Source organism: Lycium barbarum, chromosome 1 (assembly GCF_019175385.1).
Source record: "Lycium barbarum isolate Lr01 chromosome 1, ASM1917538v2, whole genome shotgun sequence".
Classification (NCBI taxonomy): Eukaryota; Viridiplantae; Streptophyta; class Magnoliopsida; order Solanales; family Solanaceae; genus Lycium; species Lycium barbarum.
Genome location: NC_083337.1, coordinates 166,946,615 through 166,971,819, shown reverse-complemented (window position 1 = coordinate 166,971,819; position 25,205 = coordinate 166,946,615). Strand labels below are relative to the sequence as shown.

General features: G+C 42.3%; 2 protein-coding genes and 1 non-coding gene across 4 annotated transcripts; 2 read left to right on the top strand and 1 right to left on the bottom strand.

Moving 5' to 3' along the window:
• Positions 1-16,498: 16,498 nt before the first annotated feature.
• Positions 16,499-16,570, top strand: TRNAD-GUC (transfer RNA aspartic acid (anticodon GUC)). The gene has a single exon. It is a non-coding gene; the product is annotated as a tRNA-Asp (tRNA).
• A 44-nt stretch (positions 16,571-16,614) lies between these two features.
• Positions 16,615-17,571, top strand: LOC132605869 (thylakoid lumenal 15 kDa protein 1, chloroplastic). The gene has a single exon (XM_060319134.1). It carries the CDS (start codon positions 16,680-16,682, stop codon positions 17,331-17,333), a length of 654 nt encoding a protein of 217 aa, XP_060175117.1. The 5' UTR covers positions 16,615-16,679; the 3' UTR covers positions 17,334-17,571.
• Positions 17,572-21,423: 3,852 nt separating this feature from the next.
• Positions 21,424-24,996, bottom strand: LOC132605877 (uncharacterized). Of its 2 annotated transcripts, none has more exons than XM_060319151.1 (6): positions 24,674-24,996; positions 23,630-23,720; positions 22,507-22,652; positions 22,339-22,414; positions 22,189-22,256; positions 21,424-21,720 (listed from the first exon to the last, which is right to left on the bottom strand). In XM_060319151.1, the coding sequence occupies exons 1-5, from the start codon at positions 24,785-24,787 to the stop codon at positions 22,240-22,242; spliced, it is 444 nt and encodes a 147-aa protein (XP_060175134.1). In that variant the 5' UTR covers positions 24,788-24,996; the 3' UTR covers positions 21,424-21,720; positions 22,189-22,239. The 2 variants fall into 2 exon arrangements, with proteins under 2 accessions (XP_060175134.1, XP_060175128.1); XM_060319145.1 differs by having other exon boundaries at positions 22,507-22,682; positions 24,674-24,992.
• Between the last annotated feature and the right edge of the window lie 209 nt (positions 24,997-25,205).

Below are 25,205 nucleotides of genomic sequence, written 5' to 3'. Positions count from 1 at the left end.
GCGACTTTACCATAAACGACATCAATAATTTATTTTCCACCAGAGACAAACCGTCTAAAAATAATTCTTCAATTTAGGTTGCTTTTAGTTATAAAAATACACGATAAATTGTATAAACAAAAATAATAGCCTTATAATGGATGGGTCAAGATTTTTACTGAACATATCACACATTCAAGAAAAATTACATTAATTTATCGATTTTAGCTTAAATTTAAAGTTGTTTTCAATCTATCGATTTCGCTACTTCTTAATTTTAATGGATGTACGTTAATTTTCTTGTATTTTGATAGAGAATGTGTGAGAGTTCCAATCAAAAGTTCCAAATCTCAATTAGTTCTCCCGATTTCCCTACAAAACTATGGAAGAAATTAACCCCTTATTAACTTTTTTTGGTCCAAACCTCCTAATAAACTACTTAAGAGGGAATGGAAAATACAATGGTATATGTAATTGCATACAACCTTTTCTTCTAATTCATTTGATAGAAACTTGTTTGAAAAATTATTTACTATAACTACATACCCAAATTAAAGTTTCAATTAAATTTAATAATTAATAAGTAGTATCTAATGACCTAAAGAAGAAATTAAAGTCAAATACAATATAACTTGGTTTGAGGGAGGGGTCAAAAAGTCTCTTGAAAAGAACATGTGAAATATGCAAGCTGTGTGAATTAACGACCGTCAGTTTTGGCAGACAAATGAAGCAAAAACTAGAGGATTCGAACCTGCAACGTCAAAGCACTTTTGAAGGTTCTTTTCTGCGACACTAAATGCTTTGACCGTGTCAAATATACATATCTTACTATTAACGCAGTATAATTTTTCGATGAAGAGTGTTCACTTACACATCCTTTGTAGGCTGTAGCTCCGCTCCTGAGTACCTGTGGTTATACAAAAGAAAACACTATTTTCATTCACTTAATTAAGTTGTTGCTCTAAATTTGTTTCTTCTATATCAAAGCTAGCTAGAATAACGTGCAAGGCAACACCAAAATATATTACTAGAGACAAAATCTCACAATATATATGAAACAGGCACACAGTTGTACTTATCAAGCCTGTCATTACATTTGTCGTGATGACATGATCAAATTAATTATAGAGATTTATCTGTTAAAACAAATTGCTAATAATAAAATGAATGTGTTGCGTAATAATTGGCAAGAGCAAGTTCTAGGATGAGATTTTCTAGCCCTATTTCTCTTGGGAACTGTAATCAGGAGAGGAGCTGGAAGGGCGAAAAGGAATATTTATTCAAATTGGCTTTTCCGGAAAATCATATTATATATACAAGGTCAATTTTGTATGTATATGTAATTATTTAATTTGTTGGATCTCCTTAGTAAAATCCTTGTCTCCAAGTCTACCATGGTAGGCCACTATCCAACCATCGAAAGTTGTAGAGCAGAAATTTGAATGATGCGTCGCCGGCACGACGACCGTGCGATCCGTCGACACTGAGTGGGACGCCTACTTGCGAAGAACTTAAATATCGAACTCATTAAATCCAAATCATGAATTAATCTCTCGTGGCATACACTTATATTTGGATATACACATATATATAGTGTTGTAATCATATTATATTAAAAGTGGGAAGCTCCTATCTTCCAAGTTGGATTATCATTTTGCTCCTACATTAAATTAATTAATTAAATATCTAATTAAATAATAATATTATTTCCCCCCTACACTAAATTAAAATCTAATTAATTATATTATTAAATAGTAATACTTTAATTACATAAAGGTAGAATTAGAAGTTGCACTTTAATTCTCCACACTTAATTCCCCAAAAACGTTATGCAATCATATTATGTTCTGGCATTTTTCATTCATTCTTTTTTGTTTACTTCATGTTCATGTTCATCTTCAAAGTAACTTTTCACGGCCTTTTACACTCTTTAATTATAGCAAATTAATTCCCTTAGCTATTATTAGCATTAATTGTTTCTATCATTCATCTTGGCCATATTAACTTTTTCCCCATAACCTTAAGATTTAAAAAAAAAAAAAAAGAAAAGACTTTTAATAGTAATAGTTAATGAAAGAAAATCAAACTCATTGAACCGGAGAAATGGTGAATGAATGGTTCATCTGCCAGTAATTAGCTATATCTGTGCATATTTTCTTTAGTACTTAGAATACAACTTTTCCCTTTAAAAATTACTTTATCCCTTTACAAATCTGTTCATTAAATAAGCAGGTTCTCTTCATTCATCTGAAAGGGTGGAAAAATGAGAAGTTACATTTACTGGTTTAGTAATGGACCAAATTCATCTTGATAAGGTAGAGAATATGAGAAGTTACCATTTAATGATTTAGTACTAATCCAAATTCATCTTAATAGTTGCAAGTTATACATATGAAAAGTCATTCTTCAGTGCTTATAAATACGAACTTAGTTGTAAGTTCAAACAAATGCTCCATGGGATAGATTGATACAGAAGCAGAGAATAAATAGAAAAAGAGATCAGTTAGCTGACAGTGGTGGGCAACAAAACATTAGCAAATAATGGTGTAATGATGAAGAAGCTGGATCTAACAACAAAGGAAACAGCTAGAGGTGACTGTTATTAAAAACACGAAGAACGAGGCCCGAGCACAGCATAGATGAAAGTTGCGTAATAGCTACTGCATACTGTTTACCCTGGATTCTAATAATCAATTAAATCTGTAAATGGGTATAGGATACGTGCTTTGTTCTTGATGTGTGTTGGATAAGGAAAGTGAATATTTGAGAGCGCCTTAGTAAAACGGCTAAAGACGATAGTTGGCTAGTAACACAAATGTCTGTGTATAATGTATGATACTTGATGGATGGAATGCAATAACAACAAAAACGAGTGGCCTTGGCCGAATCAAATAATGAGAGAGATTGTATATATGAATTCTTCTATTACAAATGTTCTTGGAAAGTTAAAGGAGTCAACCCCTCCAAAGGAGGGGGATATGCCCTATTTATAGTGACCCTCCCATGGTTCTCCTACAGTATGAGTTAATAAAATAATGACAACAAGGACTGTTCTGCACGGATTTGGTGGGATTGGACTGACGGCGCCGCCTGACACACGCAAGGTAGGTAGTTGACTATGACAGGACGCTACTGGCGCGTGGCCCGCATATACCGGTCACACGGACCAACGGCTACTCGGACTAACGGCCACGAATGCTCGGGTCATCGGGCTTGGATGTTCTAACGATGTCGAAGGCAGACCTGTCGGTGCCCATGCCCAGCTCCGGTTCAAGCATTACCCCGGTCTAGGGCGAACGATATCGCCACCCCATTCCCATTCCTCGCTCCGGCTTCGTTCCTCCGGTTTGTCTCGTATCCGGTATTATCCGTATACAGATAGCCCCCACACTCTCCGGATCTCCGATCTATCGGAGTAACGGGGAGTGGATAAGCTCCTAAACCGGTGGCTCTCTCATCCCGACCTTACCTTCGTATTTTGGCGGGAACGAGTGCGTAACGCATGCCCTTTATCGGCCACGTGTCTCAACCCTGGTGGTCCATTTCTGTCAAGCGCCTTTTTCACGTCGTTTCGAGTCGCTTCACATTAATGATGCGGCACATGGCGCTATCCGATTGGTCGTCCTCGGTAACCGTTTCTCTCCCAACATGCCTATATAAGGCCTTCTACCCCTTCACTTTACCATTTTCACGTTTTGCATCCTCTTCAATCCTACTTCAATTCTGCGTTTTTTCTACTTGCTCCACACACACCCAACTTCATATCTGGTCTCCCTATTGATCTGTTGCTTCATATTGTGTGCACAAGAGTCAACCTTGTCACCGCTGCTGTCGAGTATCCTTTGTTCGAGCGTTGCTGTTTCAACTTTGCCTTTTATCGAACCATCAGTTCCTTCGTTCTTCTTAAATTTCTCTCTTCGGCCTTCTTTCCTTCATATTTTCAGGATGTCCGAATCAACTTCCCATGATGCCCCATTGGTATCGTCCCCGGGAGCCGAGCCCTCGTCCCCGGTTAAATTCGAGCGCACGGCGTCGGATATCATACCGGCCAAATTTAATTTCAACAAAGACCTTGAGGTCGAAAAGCCTTCCTCCGTCTCAGACAGGGGATTCGACGTGAGGCGGTATCCCTCATCCATCACCGAGGAGAAGCTTGACATAGTCCGGGCCGATTGCGGGTGGGACACTCGTCCTGTTCGGGTCTTCGCCCCCGATCCTGATGAATCCGTTACCGACCACCGTGAAGGATTTTTGTACGTTTACACATACCCCTTCACTCTCAAACTCGACCCTCCGGTGGATCCGGTCATTCTCGATATGTGCCGCATCTACGGCGTTACGCTGGCCCAGATTGTCCCAAATGTTTGGAGGGTCGTAGCGTGTCTCCGGTCATTGGCCAACAACGCCGCGAAGGAGTTCACATTAGCCCATCTGATACGCCTATACTCCCCGAGGCTGTTCCGGGGTGGCGTAATGAAACTGGTCAAGCGCAGCCGGAATCCGTTCTTTGCGAAAATGGACGAAGACAGAGACAGGGGATGGTTGGAGCGATTCGTCCGGGTGAAGACCGAGGACATAATTCCAGCCGAGCATATGCCTTTCCCGGAGAAATGGAATAACAAGCGTAAGTCCCAAGCCTCGAACAATTGCTTTGGTATTGCTTTGTCAAATTTTGATTCTTCCTTCTCACTGTTTCTCCTTTACTTTTGCTAGCCAATGGGTACGTTCCTCCGGTCATCCGGAATCTGAATGACTGGGTCACAGTGCTTCTCGCCCAGCATCCCTATGAAGACCGGACATGGGCCCACCTGTCCCGTGGCCGATGGATCGCCCAAAATCACGGTAGCCCTCTATTCTTATTCTGCCGCATTCTCCTTTACTTGTTTCATCCTCTGATTTCTGCTAACATCTTGTCTTTTCAGGTTTTCCTAAGGACTCGGTAGCCCCCAGGTCGGAATCGGGGACCGCCCCTCCAGCATCGGCGCCCGAATTTGACACAGCAGGTTCTTCCCGCGTCCTCTCCGATGCTGCAAAAAGAAAGCGGCCCTCCGAAAAGGGGCAGACGCCGAAAGGGAAGAAGGCAAAGAGTGTTTCCCACCCTTCGAGGGAAGAGGCAGAGCCCGATATCATTGTTCGGAGAGTCGACTCCGTTCCCACCGTCGCTTCAATACCGGAGGAGGCGGTCTCCGTTCCGCCCCTTCCTTCCATTGGCGAAGGCCTCTTGATTCGTGCTCCACATCCAGGTGCGGAAGAAATACTTTCACCAGCTCTTCTTCGGTCGATTGACTTTGTCGACATTTCAGGTGAAACTTCTTCGGAAGATTCTCCCCTTCAAAGAAAAAGGTCCGGGGAAGCGGTTGCTGTTGAAGCCGATAAAAGGACCGAACTAGTACCGGAGAGCGAAGCCCCCACAGACGCGCGTCCGTCTCCCGAGCACGAGTCTGCTGCAATTGTGGAGCCCTCGGCCTTTGCCGAATTTATTGAGGTCGCTCCAAGTTCATCTACCCCCGCTACGCGGGTGGATGACTTTGATGATATGTTCTCGAGAACGAACCCCCCCCCCCCCCCCCGCGCTACCGGAGAAGCAGCGGGCTTCGGTCATCTCCCTATTCCTCGGGCCACAAGGCCGACCAACCGGATCTCCGAGTCAGGGCCAGGGACAGCTTGGTAAACATCTTCCCGGCCCCGAGCGTGGAGCCAAGGAGAACCAGATCGGCCGTAGACACCGTGCCCGAGGACTGCAGCTTTCTGTCGCGCCCGGTGGGCGTAGCGAGCTATTTACGGCCCCTTATTTCTGACTCGGACAAGCGCAAAATGACCGGGCTCACTTGGCAGTGCCTCATTAACGAGGGTATGCATGCAAGTAATCGGGTAAGCTCTTCTGTCATCTTTGTACAATTTATCTATGGATTTTATCCTCACTTCGCCTAAGTCTTCTGACTTGTTTTACCTGTAGAGTGTGGTGTTGGTTAACGAAGCCTTCATCCGTGCCCAACATAAGATAGATGATCTTCGAGGCCAACTGGATGCCCAAGGCCGAGAAACGGAGAAATACCGGCATCTCCTTCAGGAGAAGGAGGAAGATTTCAATCGGGCGGCCGTGCTGGCCAACCTTCGTCCAGAGCTCGATGCGGCTAAGGACGAAAATCATCATTTGAAGAGCGAGCTGGCTGCTATGACCGATTATAACCGGATCCTTGAGGCTGAAAAGATCGGTCTTAGCGTGGATAAAGCCCAATTTTCTTCGAGCCTAGATGAGCTGGAGACCACGGTTTCCCGACTCCGGGGGGAGCTGGACTGGGTGAATGCTGATGCAATAACCCTGGCCGAGAAGAACCGGCGGCTTGAGTCCGAGGCTGCTTTGTCCGACGAGCGCAGGAGGGTGTTTGAAGAAAAAGCCGAGGAGCGATCTCGAATATGCCAAGGCCTAAGAACCGAGCTTGAGGAGGCGGCTATTGCCAACGATGCCCTTAAGGCCGAGCTGGACGCAGCCATTGGTAGGATAAGTGTCCTTGAGGGGGACCGGGCTGATCTGGGAGCAAAACTGGCCAAGGCTGAGGCCGACTTGGAAGAAACATGGAGAAGCGTTGAGGCGGCCGAGGCTCATACTGCTATTGTTGCCGAGTATGAGAAGTGGAAGTCTCGGCGGATCACCCTCGAGCAAGCCGAGCATGGTCTCTCGGATCTCCCGGCCCTGATACTCGAGGCCAAGAGGATGGAGGAAGAAGCCGATCATGCCCTCGGGTCCAAGTCAGACGACTCCGAGCGAACTGAGTCCGAGCATTCAACCACCTCTAGTCATGCCGGATAGTATGGGGCTGGTGCCTTGCTTTTTGCTTTTTGCCTTTGTAGGACTTTGTTTTTCTTTTGATGTAAGGGACATCCGTTGTATAAATAAAAAGTGCATTTTTCTTGCCTCTTCGTTTGAATGTTTGTTTACTGCTTTTGCTATAGTTGTTGATCCGTTCTAGGACCGGCCGACTCATAGTCGTTAATTCATTGTGCCTGCCGGTTTTATCCGATATTTTGGGGCCGGTGGCTTGCCAAATTTTGGCTTGGATCATAGTGATCTCGTTGCCTTTGTCTAATTTCGACCAAGGTACCCGGCGTAGGGTATGCGATCGAGGCAGCGTCGAGATACGACGGTTATCGACCGGGCAAAGTATATTTAACCGAGAGCTGTTTTCCCAACTTTTGGTAACTTGTATTTGCAAAAATGTTTGCCTATCTGAGAATTTTAACTCTTTCTTGCTTAGCCGTAACAAACGTAAAATGGGACACGATTCATTGTGATCGTTTGGTCCTTACATCGGAGGCTATGGCCGGTGGCCGGGCCTTAGTTTTGCCGTAGCAAATGTTGAATGGGACACGATTCATTATGATCGTTTGGTCCTTACATCGGAGGCTATGGCCGGTGGCCGGGCCTTAGTTTTGCCGTAGCAAATGTTGAGTTTCTCCGTTTGTTGTAATCGGTGTCATCTTTGGTGTGGCATAGTACTCCCCTAGCACTTATCCGATCTTCAAGGTCGGGTGAGTGTTATTATGTCCCCAATCGGAGGGTGCGACACCGGGTATTCGGGTACTTTCCCTTCATATTCGTTAAGTAACACGTTGTACTCGTTAAAAACCTTGTCGGAAAACCCATTTTGGGACAAAACCGTACTAAGGAAAAGAGTGCAACACATGTTTTCAAATCTGGGTTCTAATTTTGTCCCACTCCTGCCTTCCTGCAAAAAAGAGAGAAGTTAACGAGAGAATACGGGGGGACCATACCTTAGCAGTAGTATCTCTTTAGGTGGGCCACGTTCCAGTTATTACGCAGACGCTTCCCGTCCATGGAATCCAACTGATACGACCCTTTGCCCGTTATACCGGTTATCTTGTACGGGCCTTCCCAATTCGGAGCTAGCTTTCCCTCGTTGGGGTTCTTGGTGTGCAAGGTAACTTTTCGAAGTACTAAATCCTCAACTTGAAAATGCCGAAAGTTGGCTCTTCGGTTGTAATATCTCTCCATCCTTTGTTTTTGGGCCGCTATGCGTACCGACGCTCTTTCGCGCAGTTCATCCGCGAGGTCGAGCTTCACGGCCATGGCCTCCCCGTTTAAATCTTCGGTGGTATACCTGAAACGGAGGGTCGGTTCGCCAACTTCCACGGGGATGAGGGCTTCGGCTCTGTAAACCAATGAGAACGGGGTTTCCACCGTGCTCGACTTGGATGTGGTTCTGTAAGCCCACAACACCTCCGGGAGTATCTCCCTCCAATGATGCTTCGAAGCTTCAAGTCTCTTCCTCAGATTTTGAATTATTGTTTTGTTCGTTGATTCTGCCTGTCCGTTTGCACACGGGTGATACGGGGTTGACACGATTTTTTTGATCTTCAACCCCTCGAGGAAACTGTTGACCTTGCTACCCACGAACTGGGGGCCATTATCACAGGTTATCTCGGAGGGGACGCCGAAACGGCAGATGATGTGGTCCCATATGAAGTCGATGACCTCCTTCTCCCTTATCTTTTCGAAAGCCTACGCTTCAACCCACTTAGAAAAATAGTCAGTCATAAACAAAATGAAACGGACCTTACCTGGTGCCCGAGGTAAAGGGCCCACAATGTCCATTCCCCACTTCATAAAAGGCCAAGGTGAGATGACCGAATGCGGCAACTCCCCGGGCTGGTGAATCATCGGAGCATGTTTCTGGCACCCGTCACATTTTCGGACAAACCTTTTCGTGTCCTCGTCTATCCGGTTCCAGTAATAACCGGCCCTGACAATGTTTCGAACCAAAGCCTCTGCACCGGAGTGGTTGTCGCAGGTTCCCTCGTGTACCTCCCTTATCACGAATTCTGTTTCCCCGGGGCCCAAACACTTGGCCAGAGGACCGAGGAAAGAGCGTCGATACAGTTGGCCGTCCACCAAGCAATAGCGGGCAGCCTTGGTCCGTAGCGATCGTGACTCCTTCGGGTCATTTGGGAGCTTACCATCACGCAAGTAGTCGATCTAATTGTTGCGCCAATCCCAGGTCAAGCCCATTGTATATATTTCAGCGTGCCCGGTTTCTATGGCCGTGTTCGATAAGTGCACCGTTGCCCCGAGGTCGATTTCCTCCACCTCGACCGAGGATCCCAAGTTTGCTAATGCATCGGCTTCGCTGTTCTACTCCCTTGGTACATGCCGCATGATCCATTCTCTGAGTTGATGAAGTACCACTTGGGTTTTTTCGAGGTATCGCTGCATCCGTTCGTCCTTTACCTCGAATACGCCGTTCACCTAGTTTACGACCAAAAGCGAGTCGCACTTTGCTTCGATTGTTTCGGCTCCCATGCTCCAAGCTAATTCCAAACCTGCAATCATAGCCTCATACTCAGCTTCATTGTTAGTTAGTCTAGCAGTTCTAACGGACTGTCGGATGACCTCCCCGGCCGGGGTCCTAAGGACAATCCCGAGTCCGGAACCTCTAAGATTCGAGGCCCCGTCCGTATGTAGAGACCAAACGCCCGTGATCTTTCCCGAGGTCAGCAAAAGTTCCTTCTCGACCTCGGGGACCATGGCCGGGGTAAAGTCTGCCACAAAATCGGCTAAGATTTGGGATTTGATGGTTGTTCGAGGTTTGTACTCGATTTCGTAACCGCTAATTTCTACAGCCCATTTTGTTAATCTACCGGATAACTCAGGTTTATGCATGATGTTTTTTAAAGGGTAAGTGGTTATTACACATATGGGGTGGCATTGAAAATAAGGTTTGAGCTTTCTGGAAGCGCTTACCAATGCTAATGCCAGCTTTTCCAAATGGGGATAACGGGTCTCTGCATCCCCCAAAGTTCTACTTACATAATAGATAGGGAATTGCGTACCTGATTCTTCTCGGAACAAAATGCCGCTTACCGCCATTTCGGAGACTGCTAGGTAGAGAAAAAGCGGCTCATCGGCCTTCGGTGTGTGCAGTAACGGGGGGCTGGACAGATACTTCTTCAACTCCCTTAGGGCTTCTTGGCACTCCGGTGTCCAATCGAAATCGTTCTTCTTTCTGAGCAAAGAGAAGAAACGGTGACTCTTGTCCGAGGACCTCGAAATGAAGCGACTCAGCGCCGCTATCCGCCCGGTGAGCTTCTGCACGCCCTTTATGTTGTTCACGACCTCGATGTTCTCGATGGCCTTGATCTTTTCGGGTTGATTTCAATTCCCCGGTTCGACACCATGAACCCCAGAAATTTACCGGACCTTACGCCGAAGGCACACTTCTCCGGGTTGAGTTTCATGTTGTATCTTCGGAGTACATCAAAGGTTTCCTGCAAATGCTTTAAATGGTCCTCTGTTTCCAGGGACTTAACAACCATATCGTCAACATAAACCTCCATTGTTTTCCCTATTTGTTCTTCGAACATCCCATTAACTAGGCGTTGGTAAGTTGCACCGACATTTTTTAATCCGAAAAGCATGACGTTATAACAGTAAGTCCCATAACGAGTGATGAAGGATGTTTTCTCTTGATCCTCCGGGTGCATCCAGATTTGGTTGTATCCAGAGTAAGCATCGAGAAAACTTAACATTTCATGTCCGGCCGTCGCATCGATCATTCTGTCGATGTGAGGCAATGGAAATGAATCCTTCGGGCATGCCTTGTTTAAATCCTTATAATCGACACACATTCGAAGTTTATTACCTTTTTTGGGCACCACCACCACGTTAGCAAGCCAATCCGGGTATTTCATCTCCCGGATGGAGCCTATATTCAAAAGCTTTGTTACCTCGTCTTTCACGAAGGCGTGTTTTTGCTCTGACATGGGCCTTCTTTTTTGCTTCACCGATTGAAATTTTCCGTCCAAGCTGAGTTTGTGTGACGCTATTTCCGGCGATATACCTGTCATGTCTATATGCGACCATGCAAAGCAATCGGCGTTAGCTTGAAGAAATTCAATTAATTTACGCCTGAGCTCCGGGGTAAGCCCCGTGCCCAGGTATACCTTTCTGTCCGGTAAGAACTCGAACAAAATTATCTGCTCCAGCTCCTCCACGGGTGACTTGGTCGCGTCCGAGTCATCCGGCGTGACGAAGGACCTGGGCGTTCCGAAGTCATCCTCTTCATGTACTGGATCCGGTCCAGTGCTCTTTAGTTGCTATTGGGGGACCTGCCCTCCGGTTGTACCCTTCTCTTCCTGAGCCAGCTTCTCGGGCCGGGGAGCTGCCTCGTCTACTGCGAACATTTCCTTTGCTGCGGGCTGCTCGCCCCGGATGGTTTTCACCCCCTCCGGAGTGGGGAATTTCAGCAACTGATGCAGTGTTGAGAGTACTGCCTTCATGCTATGTATCCAAGGTCTGCCCAATAACGCATTGTATTTCATGTCTCCTTCGATCACATAGAACAGCGTTTGCTGAATGGTGCCATCCACGTTTACGAGCAACGAGATCTATCCCTTCGTGGTTTCGCTAGCCATATTGAACCCGCTGAGTACCCAAGCTACCGGCACAATCCTATCAAGCAACCCTAGCTGTTCGACCACTCTCCATCGAATGATGTTGGCCGAGCTACCTGGGTCAACCAAAATGCGTTTAACCTTAGTTTTAAAGACAAGTACAGAAATTACCAGTGCATCGTTGTGCGGCTGAACGATGCCTTCCGCATCTTCGTCATCGAAGAAAATAGAGCCCCAGGTCGAATGGTCTCGAACGCGTTTTTCATGAACAATTGAGACCTTGGTCCGTTTCATTACCGGTCCCCGAGGGACGTCAATACCCCCAACTATCATGTTGATCGTATGCTGGTGTTCGGCCGGTTCGACCCTTCGATGAGCTTCCCGCTCTTTGTAGCGATTTTTGGCTTGCTCGCTCAATAGGTCTCGAAGGTGGCTGTTTTTTAATAACCGGGCCACCTCTTCTCTCAACTGGCGGCAATCCTCAGTTTTGTGACCATGGGTTCCGTGATACTCACACACCATGTTAGGATCCCGCTGTCCCGGGTCTGACCTCAGCGGTTTCGGCCATCGCACACCCGGTACTCGGCCGATGGCCGATACAAGGCCCGAGGTATTGACGTTGAAGTTGTACTCTGAAATCTTCGGTGGACCCCTATGGTTGACGGAACTCCCGGCGTCGCTCCTGAACGAGAGTCCCCGGCTGTTTGACGGGCGCTCGACCCGCTTGCTACCCCGACCGGAGAGGTGGTTTGGGCTCTCCCTCGACCCTTCCGACCTGAAGTTTGGTCTCTCCGAGTGGGAGTATGGTCGGAACCTCTCTTTTGACGATTCAGACTTCATTTCATAACCCTTCCTCGACTTCTCGAAACCTCTATCCACTTTTAAATTCATCGGGGAGAGCTCGCACTGATCATCCTCTACCCGAATCTTCGATTCATACCGATTGTGGACATCGGCCCTCGTCACGGCCTCGTATTCCAGCAAATTTTCCTTTAACTTGGCCGAGGCAACTGAACTTAGCATGTTAAGCCCTTTTGTGAAAGCTTGTGCTGCCCATTCTTCTGGCACCGGGGGTAGTTCCATCCGTTCCCTCTGGAACCGGGTGACGAACTCTCGTAGTAGCTCATCGTCCCTTTGAGTTATCCGGAAGATATCGGCCTTACGGGCCTGCACCTTTATGGCACCAGCATGTGCCTTTACGAAGGCATCGGCGAGTATTTCGAAAGAAGTGATCGAGTGCTCGGGTAGATGGTCATACCACGTCAACGCTCCCTTCGACAGAGTTTCCCCAAATTTTTTCAGCAATACCGACTCGATCTCATCTTCTTCCATATCATTGCCTTTTATGGCACAAGTATATGAGGTCACGTGCTCGTGTGGGTCCGTGGTGTCGTCATACTTCTGTACGTCGGGCATTTTGAACATCTTCGGGATCAGTTTCGGGGCCACACTCGGTGGAAAAGGCCTTTGGATGTACCTTTTCGAATTCGGCCCCTTCAGTAAAGGTGGAGCCCCCGGTATCTGGTCCACCCGAGAATTGTATGTCTCAACCCTTTTTCGGTAGAATCCACCCGTTTCTCCAAAGTCTCGAGCATCTTTAGGACCTCAGTCGAGGAGTCAGCTCCGGAGCCGTCGCTCTCAACCATTCGTACTTCGTTTCTTCCGGTCCCGACTGTACCCTTTGCCTTTACCGGCCCTGCTTCACCCTTTCCGCTCTGCAGTTGGGCAATTGCTAATCCTTGCTCGACGATTGCCGCCCTCTGCTCCTGCAGCATTTCAAAAATTAAGCGTAAGTTAATGCCGTCGTTTGGCGCGTCCGGTTCTCTCCGGCCCCGATCCCGGGATAACGTAACAGAATGGTGAGTGTTGAGAGAATCGGTGGCCGGTATGGCGGCGTTCTCTTGATCTACTGTATTTTGCCGGTTGAGTCCTTCCCTTGAATCAACGGGGTTCGGATCAACGGGGTTCGGCAATGCCTGCAGCCCGCTCCCTTCGTTTTCCGCCACGATCTCGGTATTATTGACATGACCGGATTGTTCGACGTCAGCCATTCGAACCGTTTTCACAGAGATGGGTAGGGACGCTTTTGGTTTTGATGAATATGGTAGAAATCAAGGCCAAAGACCACTATTATCCTAGCCCCACGGTGGGCGCCAAACTGTTTACCCCGGATTCGGATAATCAATTAAATTTGTAAATAGGTATAGGATACGTGCTTTGTTCTTGATGTGTGTTGGATAAGGAAAGTGAATAGTTGAGAGCGCTTTAGTAAAACGGCTAAAGACGATAGTTGGCTAGTAACAAAAATGTCTGTGTATAATGTATGATACTTGATGGATGGAATGCAATAACAACAAAAACGAGTGGCCTTGGCCGAATCAAATAATGAGAGAGATTGTATATATGAATTCTTCTATTACAAATGTTCTTGGAAAGTTAAAGGAGCCAACCCCTCCAAAGGAGGGGGATATGCCCTATTTATAGTGACCCTCCCATGGTTCTCCTACAATATGAGTTAATAAAATAATGACAACAAGGACTGTTCTGCACGGATTTGGTGGGATTGGACTGACGGCGCCGCCTGACACACGCAAGGTAAGTAGTTGACTATGGCAGGACGCTACTGGCGCGTGGCCCGCATATACCGGTCACACGGACTAACGGCTACTCGGACTAACGGCCACGAATGCTCGGGTCATTGGGCTTGGATGATCTGACGATGTCGAAGGCAGACCTGTCGGTGCCCATGCCCAGCTCCGGTTCAAGCATTACCCCGGTCTAGGGCGAACGATATCGCCACCCCATTCCCATTCCTTGCTCCGGCTTCGTTCCTCCGGTTTGTCTCGTATCCGGTATTATCCGTATACACATACAATTCTTCTTCATAATTAAATGACACCTTCAAGAATGGTCGGTAGCAGGATAAATGCAGAAACTTAATTAATTTTTCTGGCCTTCATCTCTGCTTGGTCTTTGTCATATGCAAATGTAGATGACTAAACTTTCTGTCACACAAGTTCCCAATTGTGATTGTTGTGTATGTGTGTGCGTTGAGCAAGTTGTGAAACAACCAGACATTGTATAGAAATAAATACTAAAAAAAAAAGTGCCACAACATTAGCCAAGTTGGGATACATTCGGACATTCAATTTGTGGGAAATATCAAAATGGCTGAAATTTTTATACTCTTTGTCAAAATATAAATGAGTCTCTTAACATAAAGTATTAAAAAGGCAATTTACTAAGTTTATCTTTGGAACCCTTGAAAAAACATATTGTGCGTGTAAATGCAAAGATGACTGCTTCAATTCTTTTTGTCCGTTTTTTCCACTAATTTGAATTCCTTTCATCTTCCACTAATGGTTGAAATTACAGTTTATTGCAACCTCTGGAATGTCCTTTCTTTCCGTTTTAAATAGTTATTGCACATTCATGAATTCCAATTGCCAACTTTCTCTCATTCTTTATTTATTTGAGATAAAGCAGACTTATGATTTCCTCGTCTGTATTGTCAAACCTAATCAAAACCTAAGCTTATGAAAAAGTAATTTTCGAAAGTTGATGGTTAAGAAATCTGAAAATGTTTCTCTTTGCTTTTTCCTTTTCTTCATCTTTTCCATCCTTTGTTTACTGCCGTTGCTAATGAAATTTCTGTTATAATTTGATGCTTTGTCATCGTTTGCCAAAAACTTTCCCACTGATAGCTGCATTTTTAGACCTATTTCTGAATTTATTTATCTATTCTGAATTTATTTTCTATGGTGTTTTCCCATTATTTAATTTTTCTTTTTGTGTGTGTAAACTATCAATTTATATCATTTTAAAATGTTTCTACTAATTAGCATGAGACACGCGTGCAACGCACGTGTTCGAGAACTAGAAACATATTAAACCGATGTTCATATACACAAATTTAAAAGTAATATATCTAATGGTATCTCATATCTATTTATTATTAAGAAATCCTGAGTCTTTCTCGAATACTTTACGACGAAGGTATGATGCTGCAACAGTATACATGATACATGCTGCAAAAACGACATGTTAGATGATAACCTGAAGATTCAATGTAGATTTTTTGCATTTTACTTTTAAGCTCAGAATTTTCTTTTCTCAAACGCATTTATCGTTTATTTTTTGTATGACGTGCTAGAGATTTTGTTATGTTTTTGTGTTTTAGATTATTATGAAGTTTGAAAGACTGAGAAATATTTAGCTATGAAACAGAAGAATGATGACCATTCATGTACCACGAGTAGATGTCGTTTTCGTTTGAATAATGAAGAATTATGCATTTTTGCACGGGAGGGCAGTGGAACTTTATTCAATAAAATCCTATCTATTTAATCATGTGAGAGAGGAATTGATTCTGTAATGATGAGTTATTAACTACCCCAATTGTGAGTTATTAGATTAAGATTGAGAATTTTACTACTTAAAAGATTCGAATTGAAAAACTGACACACTTCTATGAATAAGAATTTACTCACGTCTCATGTTTACACAGCTTATCATGATTAAGTAATTTAATATAATGAAGTTAGAATATATACTAATTGGTGGAAAACATCAGATTGTTTTGTTGTGTTTAAAGGGCAGTTAGCATTCCACGTTAGGGTCTGATAAAGAGTTGCACCCCAATGGACTCGATATAGACGATCTAACCTAATGCAAGCATTAGTGACTGCTTCCACGACTCGAATCTGTGACCTATAGGTTACACGAAGAAAACTTTACCGTTGTCTTTTGTTGTGTTTAAAGGGCAACTAGCATCCCGCGTTAACAGTTGTTGTGTTTAAAGGGCAGCCAACATCCCGCGTTAGTAGGATCTAGGAAGGGTAGCACCCCAATGAGGCATGATGTACATAACCTAACCTAATACAAGCATTAATAGCTGCTTACACTATTCGAATCCGTGACCTATATATCACACTAGGACAATTTTACCGTTACTCTCGATCTCCTTCATTTTGTTTGTGTTTAATTTCCACCAACTTTGTTATATCGTACAGTTCCCCAGACCCCACGTTGTGGGATTTCACTGGGTTGTTGTTGTTGTTGTTTGTTATATCGTACAGTGGTCTTCTCTTGTCACAGAAAAACGAAGAAGGTCGTTGTAGTATAGTGGTAAGTATTCCCGCCTGTCACGCGGGTGACCCGGGTTCGATCCCCGGCAACGGCGTTCACATCTTTTTTGAACTTTTTGCCATCTCTATTCTTCAACATTATCACCAAAAAAAAAAAAAAACACCCCAGCAAAACTCACCATCCATAGCCACTCCTTAACAAAAATGGCAATTCTCAGCATCTGCTCCTGCTATCCCAAACTCCTTCCAAACCCAAAACTTCATCAACCTTCTTCATTCTCCCTCAGTTCTAACCCACAAGTTTCCTTAAATCCACTCGAGTCCCCGAAAAATCCTTTAATCTCTTTAACCGAATCAATCTCAAAAACAACCTTTCTAGCCCTTCTCTCAGCTTCACTCTTCTTTACTCCCAATCCAGCTTTAGCATTTAAAGGCGGAGGTCCTTACGGTGCTGGAGTAACACGTGGCCAAGATCTAACAGCTAAGGATTTCAGTGGAAAAACATTAATTAAACAAGATTTTAAAACATCAATACTAAGACAAGCTAATTTTAAAGGAGCAAAATTAATTGGAGCTAGCTTCTTTGATGCGGATTTAACAGGTGCTGATCTATCTGATTCGGATCTTAGAAGTGCTGATTTCTCATTAGCTAATGTGACAAAAGCGAATTTAAGCAATGCTAATCTTGAAGGTGCACTTACAACTGGAAATACATCTTTTAAAGGGTCAATTATTAAAGGTGCGGATTTTACTGATGTTCCTTTAAGAGATGATCAACGTGAATATCTTTGTAAAATTGCTGATGGTGTGAATACTGTGACCGGTAATGCAACACGAGAGACATTGCTATGTGAATAGCTTTGTGTAATGTAAGCTGTTTAATTGTTGATGGCTTCATCAATTACTACTTTGTTTATATATGATTTGAACCTGTAACATGCCCCATGAGGTTCCATCATATTTGATCAAATTGCGAATAGATTGTATTTTTGCGTTATTGTGGTTCACTTGTAAGGCTACTGCCATCTACATTGTTGTCCATTTTTTGGTACTATTACAAAGAAAATGCACTACGACGATGGAAGATTGATTTGGATTAACTTGTCATGGTAGCTTGGTATCTCTTACTATCTTTGATAGTTTAAACTTGTTATAGTGTTGGATTCAAAATCCTTTAGCGTTGGTGGTACTTTCCTAGTGAAATACATCTCTAATTCATTGAGGTACTTAGCTGCTCGAACTAATTCCGGTTCAATTCCTTTCTTTATCGCTAAGCATTGGAATCTTGAATTGCTTGCGATAAGAGGCCTTAAGTAGAGAGGGTTAAGTTGAGGCATTTACATGTAACCCATTGTGATTCATTTATTTTGCTTGAGAATATGGGTGAATACTTTGCTAACTCTCAATTAGCTAATTTGGGAATTTTTCCCGGTCCATATCATATTTCTGAAAATATTTGGTTATTAAAAGAAAAAGAAGGGAAAGTGTGTTCTTTCTCCCAGGTTGGGTTTTCTCAGTCACTTTGAATCCCTCAAGCTAATTGGGAGTTAGCAAAGTTAAACAGCCTCTCTATCTTCTGAGATAGGGGTAAGGTTTGCGTACACTTTACCCTCCCCAAGCCCCGCATTGTGGGATTTCACTGGGTATGTTGTTGTTGTTTGAATCCCTCAAGCTAGTGCCCCACATCTACCCAACTAAACTTACACAAGAGTTCAATTTCACCTCAAAACTAAGGAAATTGACTTAAGTTCAGTTTGAGCAGCAAAGTACCTCATCTGAACTAGAGATTGTATTTCACTGGGAAAAGTGCGATAACTAGCTATCCTGATCGATCTCATAGAATAGTAAAGACCGCACTTCGAGTGAGATGGCCAGCACACATCAATCTGATCCTGGTAGAATGAAATGAAATAGAATTTGTTGATTGTTTTTAAATTATGCTTGTTAGTTCTTATTGATGGGTGATGAGGTGATCCAAAAAGTATTCCAGGGTCACGTGTTGATGTTGAGGTACAAATCAATCCTCGACATGTCCTATTCAAAGGAATATTGGAAATTCCCACATGCCTCCATTAACATGCTTCCCAGGTCCTTATTCAATGGAATTGCCACCAACCTGATATACTGGTCAAAGTTTTGTTATCTTCTCACTGTCCTCCATTTTGCTAAGTCACAAGTTTTCAGTATATTGCTTCTGAAAAGCAAATGGCATCTTCAGTTTTCTGTTTTTCATTTTTTACACTATTAAAAACTATGAAGAAAAATATGGCAACAAGTCCTGGCCTTCATTCACTGCTAGAGAGTGGTGGGAGAGGTGCAAAACCGAGCTCAGCCAGTATCCCCATATCAGCTATAGATGACAAGGTAGTATAAAGCCACTCTTTAACAACGCACTCTATCTCGGCTGCCCTTAAACCTCACCAAGCCAAGTGCTACGAAAAAGCTCTGCATTGATGGACCTGCAGTATCTACGGTATTGTAACATTCAACACTGTCTCTTACAGCATTTCTCTTTTCCAGTGTAGTTGGGTTAGCCCAGAAACAAGATATTAGGCGTAAAGGATAAAAGCAGCAGTGGTAGTGAATAAACGAGCAGTGTCTTGTCTGCACATATTAACACAAAGATCCTACAAGTTGGGATTTTGCCATTTGCAGTTGGATCAACTTTGTGTTGCATTTCTGGAATCTGGCATTTGTGACCATTTTCCAGAGCAAGGTTGCGCCATGAATTGTCCTAAATGGTGTAAGTCTAGACTCAAGCGCCTTGTTTTACTGATGATATTAGCTCTTGGATCTTTAGCTTTATATATATCTATAGTTTCGCATGCCTTTACTTGGTAGAATATTTATCACTAAATGGATTTTCTCTCCTCTTTGAAGAAGGTATTGTGTTTTCCAAAAGAGCTAGAAAAGAAAGTTTATAACATCAGTGCCAATTCTTTTGTTTTTATATTTTGTAGTTCAATCATTAACAAACTCTTAGTACCTTACCTTGAAAGGAGAAGTCCAATAAAGTAACTGCATTTCATGTAGGATTAATTCATTTACAAGCTTCCAAATTTGACCACCAGGCTATTTTGATCACCCCTATTCTCTATGCATCTCAAGCTTCTGAGATCTAACTTGAAGCTTCACAAGACAAAATTTGATTTTCAACCCATCAGGTTCTGCGTTATAGAGGTTCCATCTTTTGAACTAGTGCAGGAACCTTCTTCCTGCTGAGATGATTAATTAGTCCATTTGGTTCTTGAGAAAAGAACTCAGGTGAGTGAGTTCCAGATTTTAAACTTTCATGAAGGAAAAAAATAAACTGCTAGATTCATGCTTTTCTATTGCCCTTCTCATCTATTGCGTTGGTCTTATGATAGGACTCTTGTCTCTCTAGCTATGGTATTTAACATGTGCAGACGATTATACCTCTTAATCTTCTCGCATTTCCAAAATCATGGATCCAACTTGTCTCTTTTGTCAATACCAGCTGCAAGTCTTCTGAAAGTTGCTCTCTTTGTCAAGAAATGTCCAGATAAACATCACGTTGGAGGTCTTGAAGACACGTCTTAACTCCACCTCGCTATTGTGTCAAACATGGCCATGAACTTCATATCTTCTTTATTCCTGCAACACATCCTTCTCTCTGTACCAAATGAGCAATCTCCATTTTCCTTCTTGAGACAAATGCTGCTAGATATATCTGGACCAATCTATCATGCCGAAAACGCAACAGGAATGCCTTTTGATGTGAGAAAAGAGTGTAAGGTTCAGGCGTACTAGATCAAAGAATAAGAGAAATCTTGTTAGCCAGCTTGGAATTCCTTATGATTCATACATAGCAATAGTGATCAAGGTGGTTGAAGTTTGTAAAGTTCCTCCAAGATTTTGCTCGAATGTACTCACAGGGATCTCTGTATTACCAGAATAACGTGTTCATGTCATCCTAAATCATATGTTGCTCGGACTGTCCAAAAATGCTTCCGCATCCATGTCGGATTCTCCAAAAATGCACTACTTTTGAAAGATCTTGCACGTACTTTTGTAATGTCTACAAGCTTGCCAGCATTACAAGGTCTATTATTTTTAGCAAAGAGATGAGGTACATATTGTTTGTGCCTGCAGTAGCAGAACTTAAAGAAAGTTTTATATGAATCATGAAGGTTTGGCAGGATAAAGGAAATTCTGCAGCTGAAAAATCTGCTTGTGCTAATTTGTATTTGTTCCTTTCGTTTTTTTTTTTTTTTTTTTTTTTTTAATCTTTTTGTTAAAGACCAGAAACAATGTTTTCTAATTCTTTCTTATAAGGTCGTGTTCAACAACATTAACCACACAAGACGCCAAGCTTACTGCTATTGTATCCGTTAGAGCCAAGCTTCAAATTCTAGTTATTCTTGGACGCTGGGTTGTGGGGCTTCCTTCCTAGCCCCAGTGGATAGTAACTAGCATTATAACTCGTTGAACAACTGGAATGCTGCCATGAGTAGGCAAGTTTGGGATAGGGGTTTGAAGTTATTCACTGCCACCCAAATGACAGCGGCATATGAAAGGCTGTTCCTTTGCATTTCAAGTGATGGAGAACAATCAAAGGAGCATGATGATTACTGCAGGTACAAACTGCTGTTTGAAATGTTCTTCAATTCTAAATGTATACAAAATAGGTCATAGAATTTAAAGCAATCAGAAGCGTACATACTGTTCTGTCAAGTCGAGCAATTGCTCAATAGGAGCACAGCTCGTTCAAAATATTGCTTTCATTAAATCTGATTCACCACTGAATTATTTTGTTTCTTGTTTTAACCTCCACAAAATTGTACTGTATCTCAAACTCTACATCTAACATCAGAAATCAGCAAGGCTCTGAAGAAGGAGAAAACTGTGGATGAGAACTATAAACCAGCGAGGCACAAGGGGGGTAAAAACGCGAGAGAATTCTTGTCAACATAGCCAACACCTAAGCTTCAGAAAGGGCAATGCAAGTTCATGCAAGTCTTGACAAGAACTTATTCAAAGATTTACATCGTTTAATTGTATGCGAAGAGTTAAAAGTGTATAGAGACGTCAACACAGTTATCAAAACCCCTGCTTTGTAAGGCACTGAGCCAAAAATCTTTAAAAAGGTCCATGTCATATATAAGGTTCAAATAACCATTACAAGAGAACCCAGAATGAAAACTCTTGAGTCTGTCAACACATGGCCGTACTTGTTCGTCTTCAACAAATCTATAGCAACCTGGTTCCAAGACTTCAGGAACTCCTGCAAATTGAACAAGAAATTATGAAACGAAAAATTAGTTGTAGCTCAACAAAGTAACATCACAGTGTTGCAGGAGGTAGTAAAAATAAGACTATATGTACTGTAAGAACAACATCATACACTTGCACAACATCTTAGATAAACAAGATACATTTAGGAAAAGACGCGTCTCTTTCTTTACGAAATTTCCTCCATCCTCACCCATTAAGAAAGAGCAAGTTTCGGCATGAATCTGTTACAGTTCTTTTGGGAAAAGAGTAAGCAATATGGAAATAGGCAACCATCACCAATAACTTTTCTGGCTATAATACTGCTCAACGAAAGGTCCACAGGATCAAAAACTAAGATAACATGTTCAGAATTTGCATTAAAGTTAACATTAAATTTAAACATCTCAAGATAAAAGTTTCCAACATCAGAGACACATTTGATCCACGGAATAGTGTTTGATGTTCCTCACTAACTTACCTCTACTAAATAAACGGGAATTCACGTCTTGGGGGCTCGGAGGCCATGTTTCTAGTAATAAAGGGACCCTGAATACAAGAATTTGCAAAAAATTAGCTGCCACTCAGTAGTACTTGCAAACATTGCAACATAATATTCTAACATGCATACCTTGCCACCAATTTCCTCTAGAAGCATCATGTTGGTTGTTTCCGCTAGAATCATATTCTCTTCCTTCCTTCTTGTACTGATTTATTTACAAAACATCAAAAGGAGTTGGTGCCATCACATTACCTTTTTAAAATTATGAAGATGATTTTAAAGAAAAAAAAAACTCACACTAGGATACGAGATAGATTTTCGATCATCGGATGACTTGATGTACATGTCCTCTTGACCACCATAGAAGATAGCAGAACTTAGGGGACATGGTTCCACTTGATCTTGAAAAAGTGACTCATGTTCCTTACTGGATGTGCAATGCCCTGCACCTTCTCTATTTTTCGTCACATCAGCTGCTCAATGACGTATATTTTAGACACTAATTTGTCACACACCTCATTATAAAAGTATTGGTATCTCAGTGAAAATGCAGAATATAAAAACAAAACTATCAAGTTAGCACCTAGGATTGAAAGTAATGTTCATGATCATGGAACTGTTAAAACAAACAGATTGTAGTGGTAGACCATCACACTGATTTTCCAGTGTTTAAAACCTTATCATAATTACACGGAGTATACTTCTCTTGTCCATTGCCTACTTTTCATTCATAGCACAAGAATTATAGACATTAAGGGGTCATTTGGTTGTTGGTTAAAGTTATGCACGTACTAGTAATGTAGAGATTAGTTATGCAGGGATTAGTTATCCAAGGTTAAGTTATTCGTGTATTAGTTATTCTATCTTCTACCATGCATAAATAATACATAAAACTCTCTCATAACTTATACATGCATTAGTTATGCAGGATTGTAAACAGGTAACCAATCATTGTACTTGGTGTGCTGAATTTTATACATAACAACTAAAATCCTATCAAACATGGTACCAGTTATGTTGGTTTTAATACATGAATAACTCACCTCCTAACTAGCAACCAAACGACCCCTAAAACTTTGTATGGATTTATACCACAAGAAATACAGATCAAGTGTGAACAACTGATTGGAAGGTGAATGCAAAGAGGTGTATGAGAATCTCTCTTATGTTAAAGGTTATCTGATGTCTGTAGAATCAAGTATGTGAAGCACCACAATGATTCTCCAAGAATCAGGTGTTGAGACAGATTGGAGAATAACAAATAAATTAAATGAGGTGAAACAAAGAGGGGCCAAAGAGAATGAAGGAAAAGAGAGAGATCACAAGACACCTGGAGATGATTGAGAATAACAAATAAATTAAATGAGGTGAAACAAAGAGAGGCCAAAGAGAATGAAGGAAAAGAGAGATCACAAGACACCTGGAGATGATTTGTTCCATTCCCTACAACCAGAGGACTGCTTCTGCAGAGATTGTATAAGTTCAGCCGCCGAAGCTTTCCTTCCCATAACCTACAAGAATATAGAAAATGAGATAGTACAATAAATTTTTAATTTATTTTCATGGAAAAAAAAGAGAGCACGAGATCAATGCAATGCTATTTCAAAATTTGATTGTAAATTCGCAATGATGAAAGTCGCAATCCCCAAAAATACGTGTTGTGTTCGACACAAACAGCATATTTTAGAAGAGAAAGTAATGGCAAAAATGGAAGTAAGAAAACATAGGATGCCAAAAACCACCGCTAACTACTATATTGAGAGTAAAGAAGAAGGATGCCATACACCACTTCAACTGTTACCAAATTCGTACTCGTTGACCATCATGAGTTAAGTTTTAGTCTGAATTCGCAGGTTGTGGCAATCCTATCACAATTCTTTACAGAGTTGACATGATAGAATCATATAAACTAGAAAATAGAGTTTCTAGGGTTCACAGAAGTTGATAGGATTACTATATTCTTGTTAGTAAATTCAATTTAATAACGTAGATTCTTTTTGTTTGTCAAACCCTCTTAAGAAACAAAAAAGGTAAGAAATTTTATACTTTTTACAACCCCCCCCCCCCCCCCCTCTCCCCCCTCTATTCCTAATATGTTTCCACTCCATGTTCTTCAATTGGCAAATTACGTTCTTATTTCCAGTTTCATTTTCAATTTGTCACAAAACAAAATCTTGCAATCATATCAATCCCTTTTCATTTTCATTCTCTATCATCTAACCTAATCATACACTAAGTCATCATATTGAAGACAGTAATTTATATTGCACTCTTTCCCATTTAGGGATTTTCCCAAATTCTTGACACCATTATGCTTCTATATCACGTATAATCCGTTCAAACATTCAAGTTTAAACTTTACTACTAAGTCAAATCTGATATACTACTATCCCATTTCGGTCAAATAACAAAGTCAGCCCCAATAAGGATTAATTGAAAGAATGGGAAATAAAGAAATATATACCTTAGATGGTGGTGGGAAAATTGAAGAGAAAATACCCGTGGAGTTGGATGCCAGAGATGATTCTTTGGTGGAAACAGAAATATCAGCAGAACCAAGATTCTTAGTACTTTCCATTGGTACACCTAAGAAATCAGAATACTGCCAGAAGAGAAAGGGTAAAGTACGAAACCAAGATTTTTCTCTCACAAGGAAAATAATTGTAAAGTACTAGTACTGGTTTTAGTTTACTTATAGCATAAGAATTTTGTACTAGTTAAGACTTAAGAGAGGAAAAAGGCGGGCAGGCCACGTGAAAATCGCAGTCAGAGAAATGACTATGAAATCTTGAAAGCGTTACACAAAGCTTTATATAGACGTCTTCACATGTTTGTGCCGCCCGCGTTGGCGCGCTCTCTTTCGGAAAGGGAAATAATTTAATCCCTACATCGTTTGGTAGGTAGCTAAAATTATTCCGAAATTATAATTTTGGGATTAATTTATATCACCTTTTGAGATTATTTTATTTCATCTGGAAGATGCGATAAAATAATCT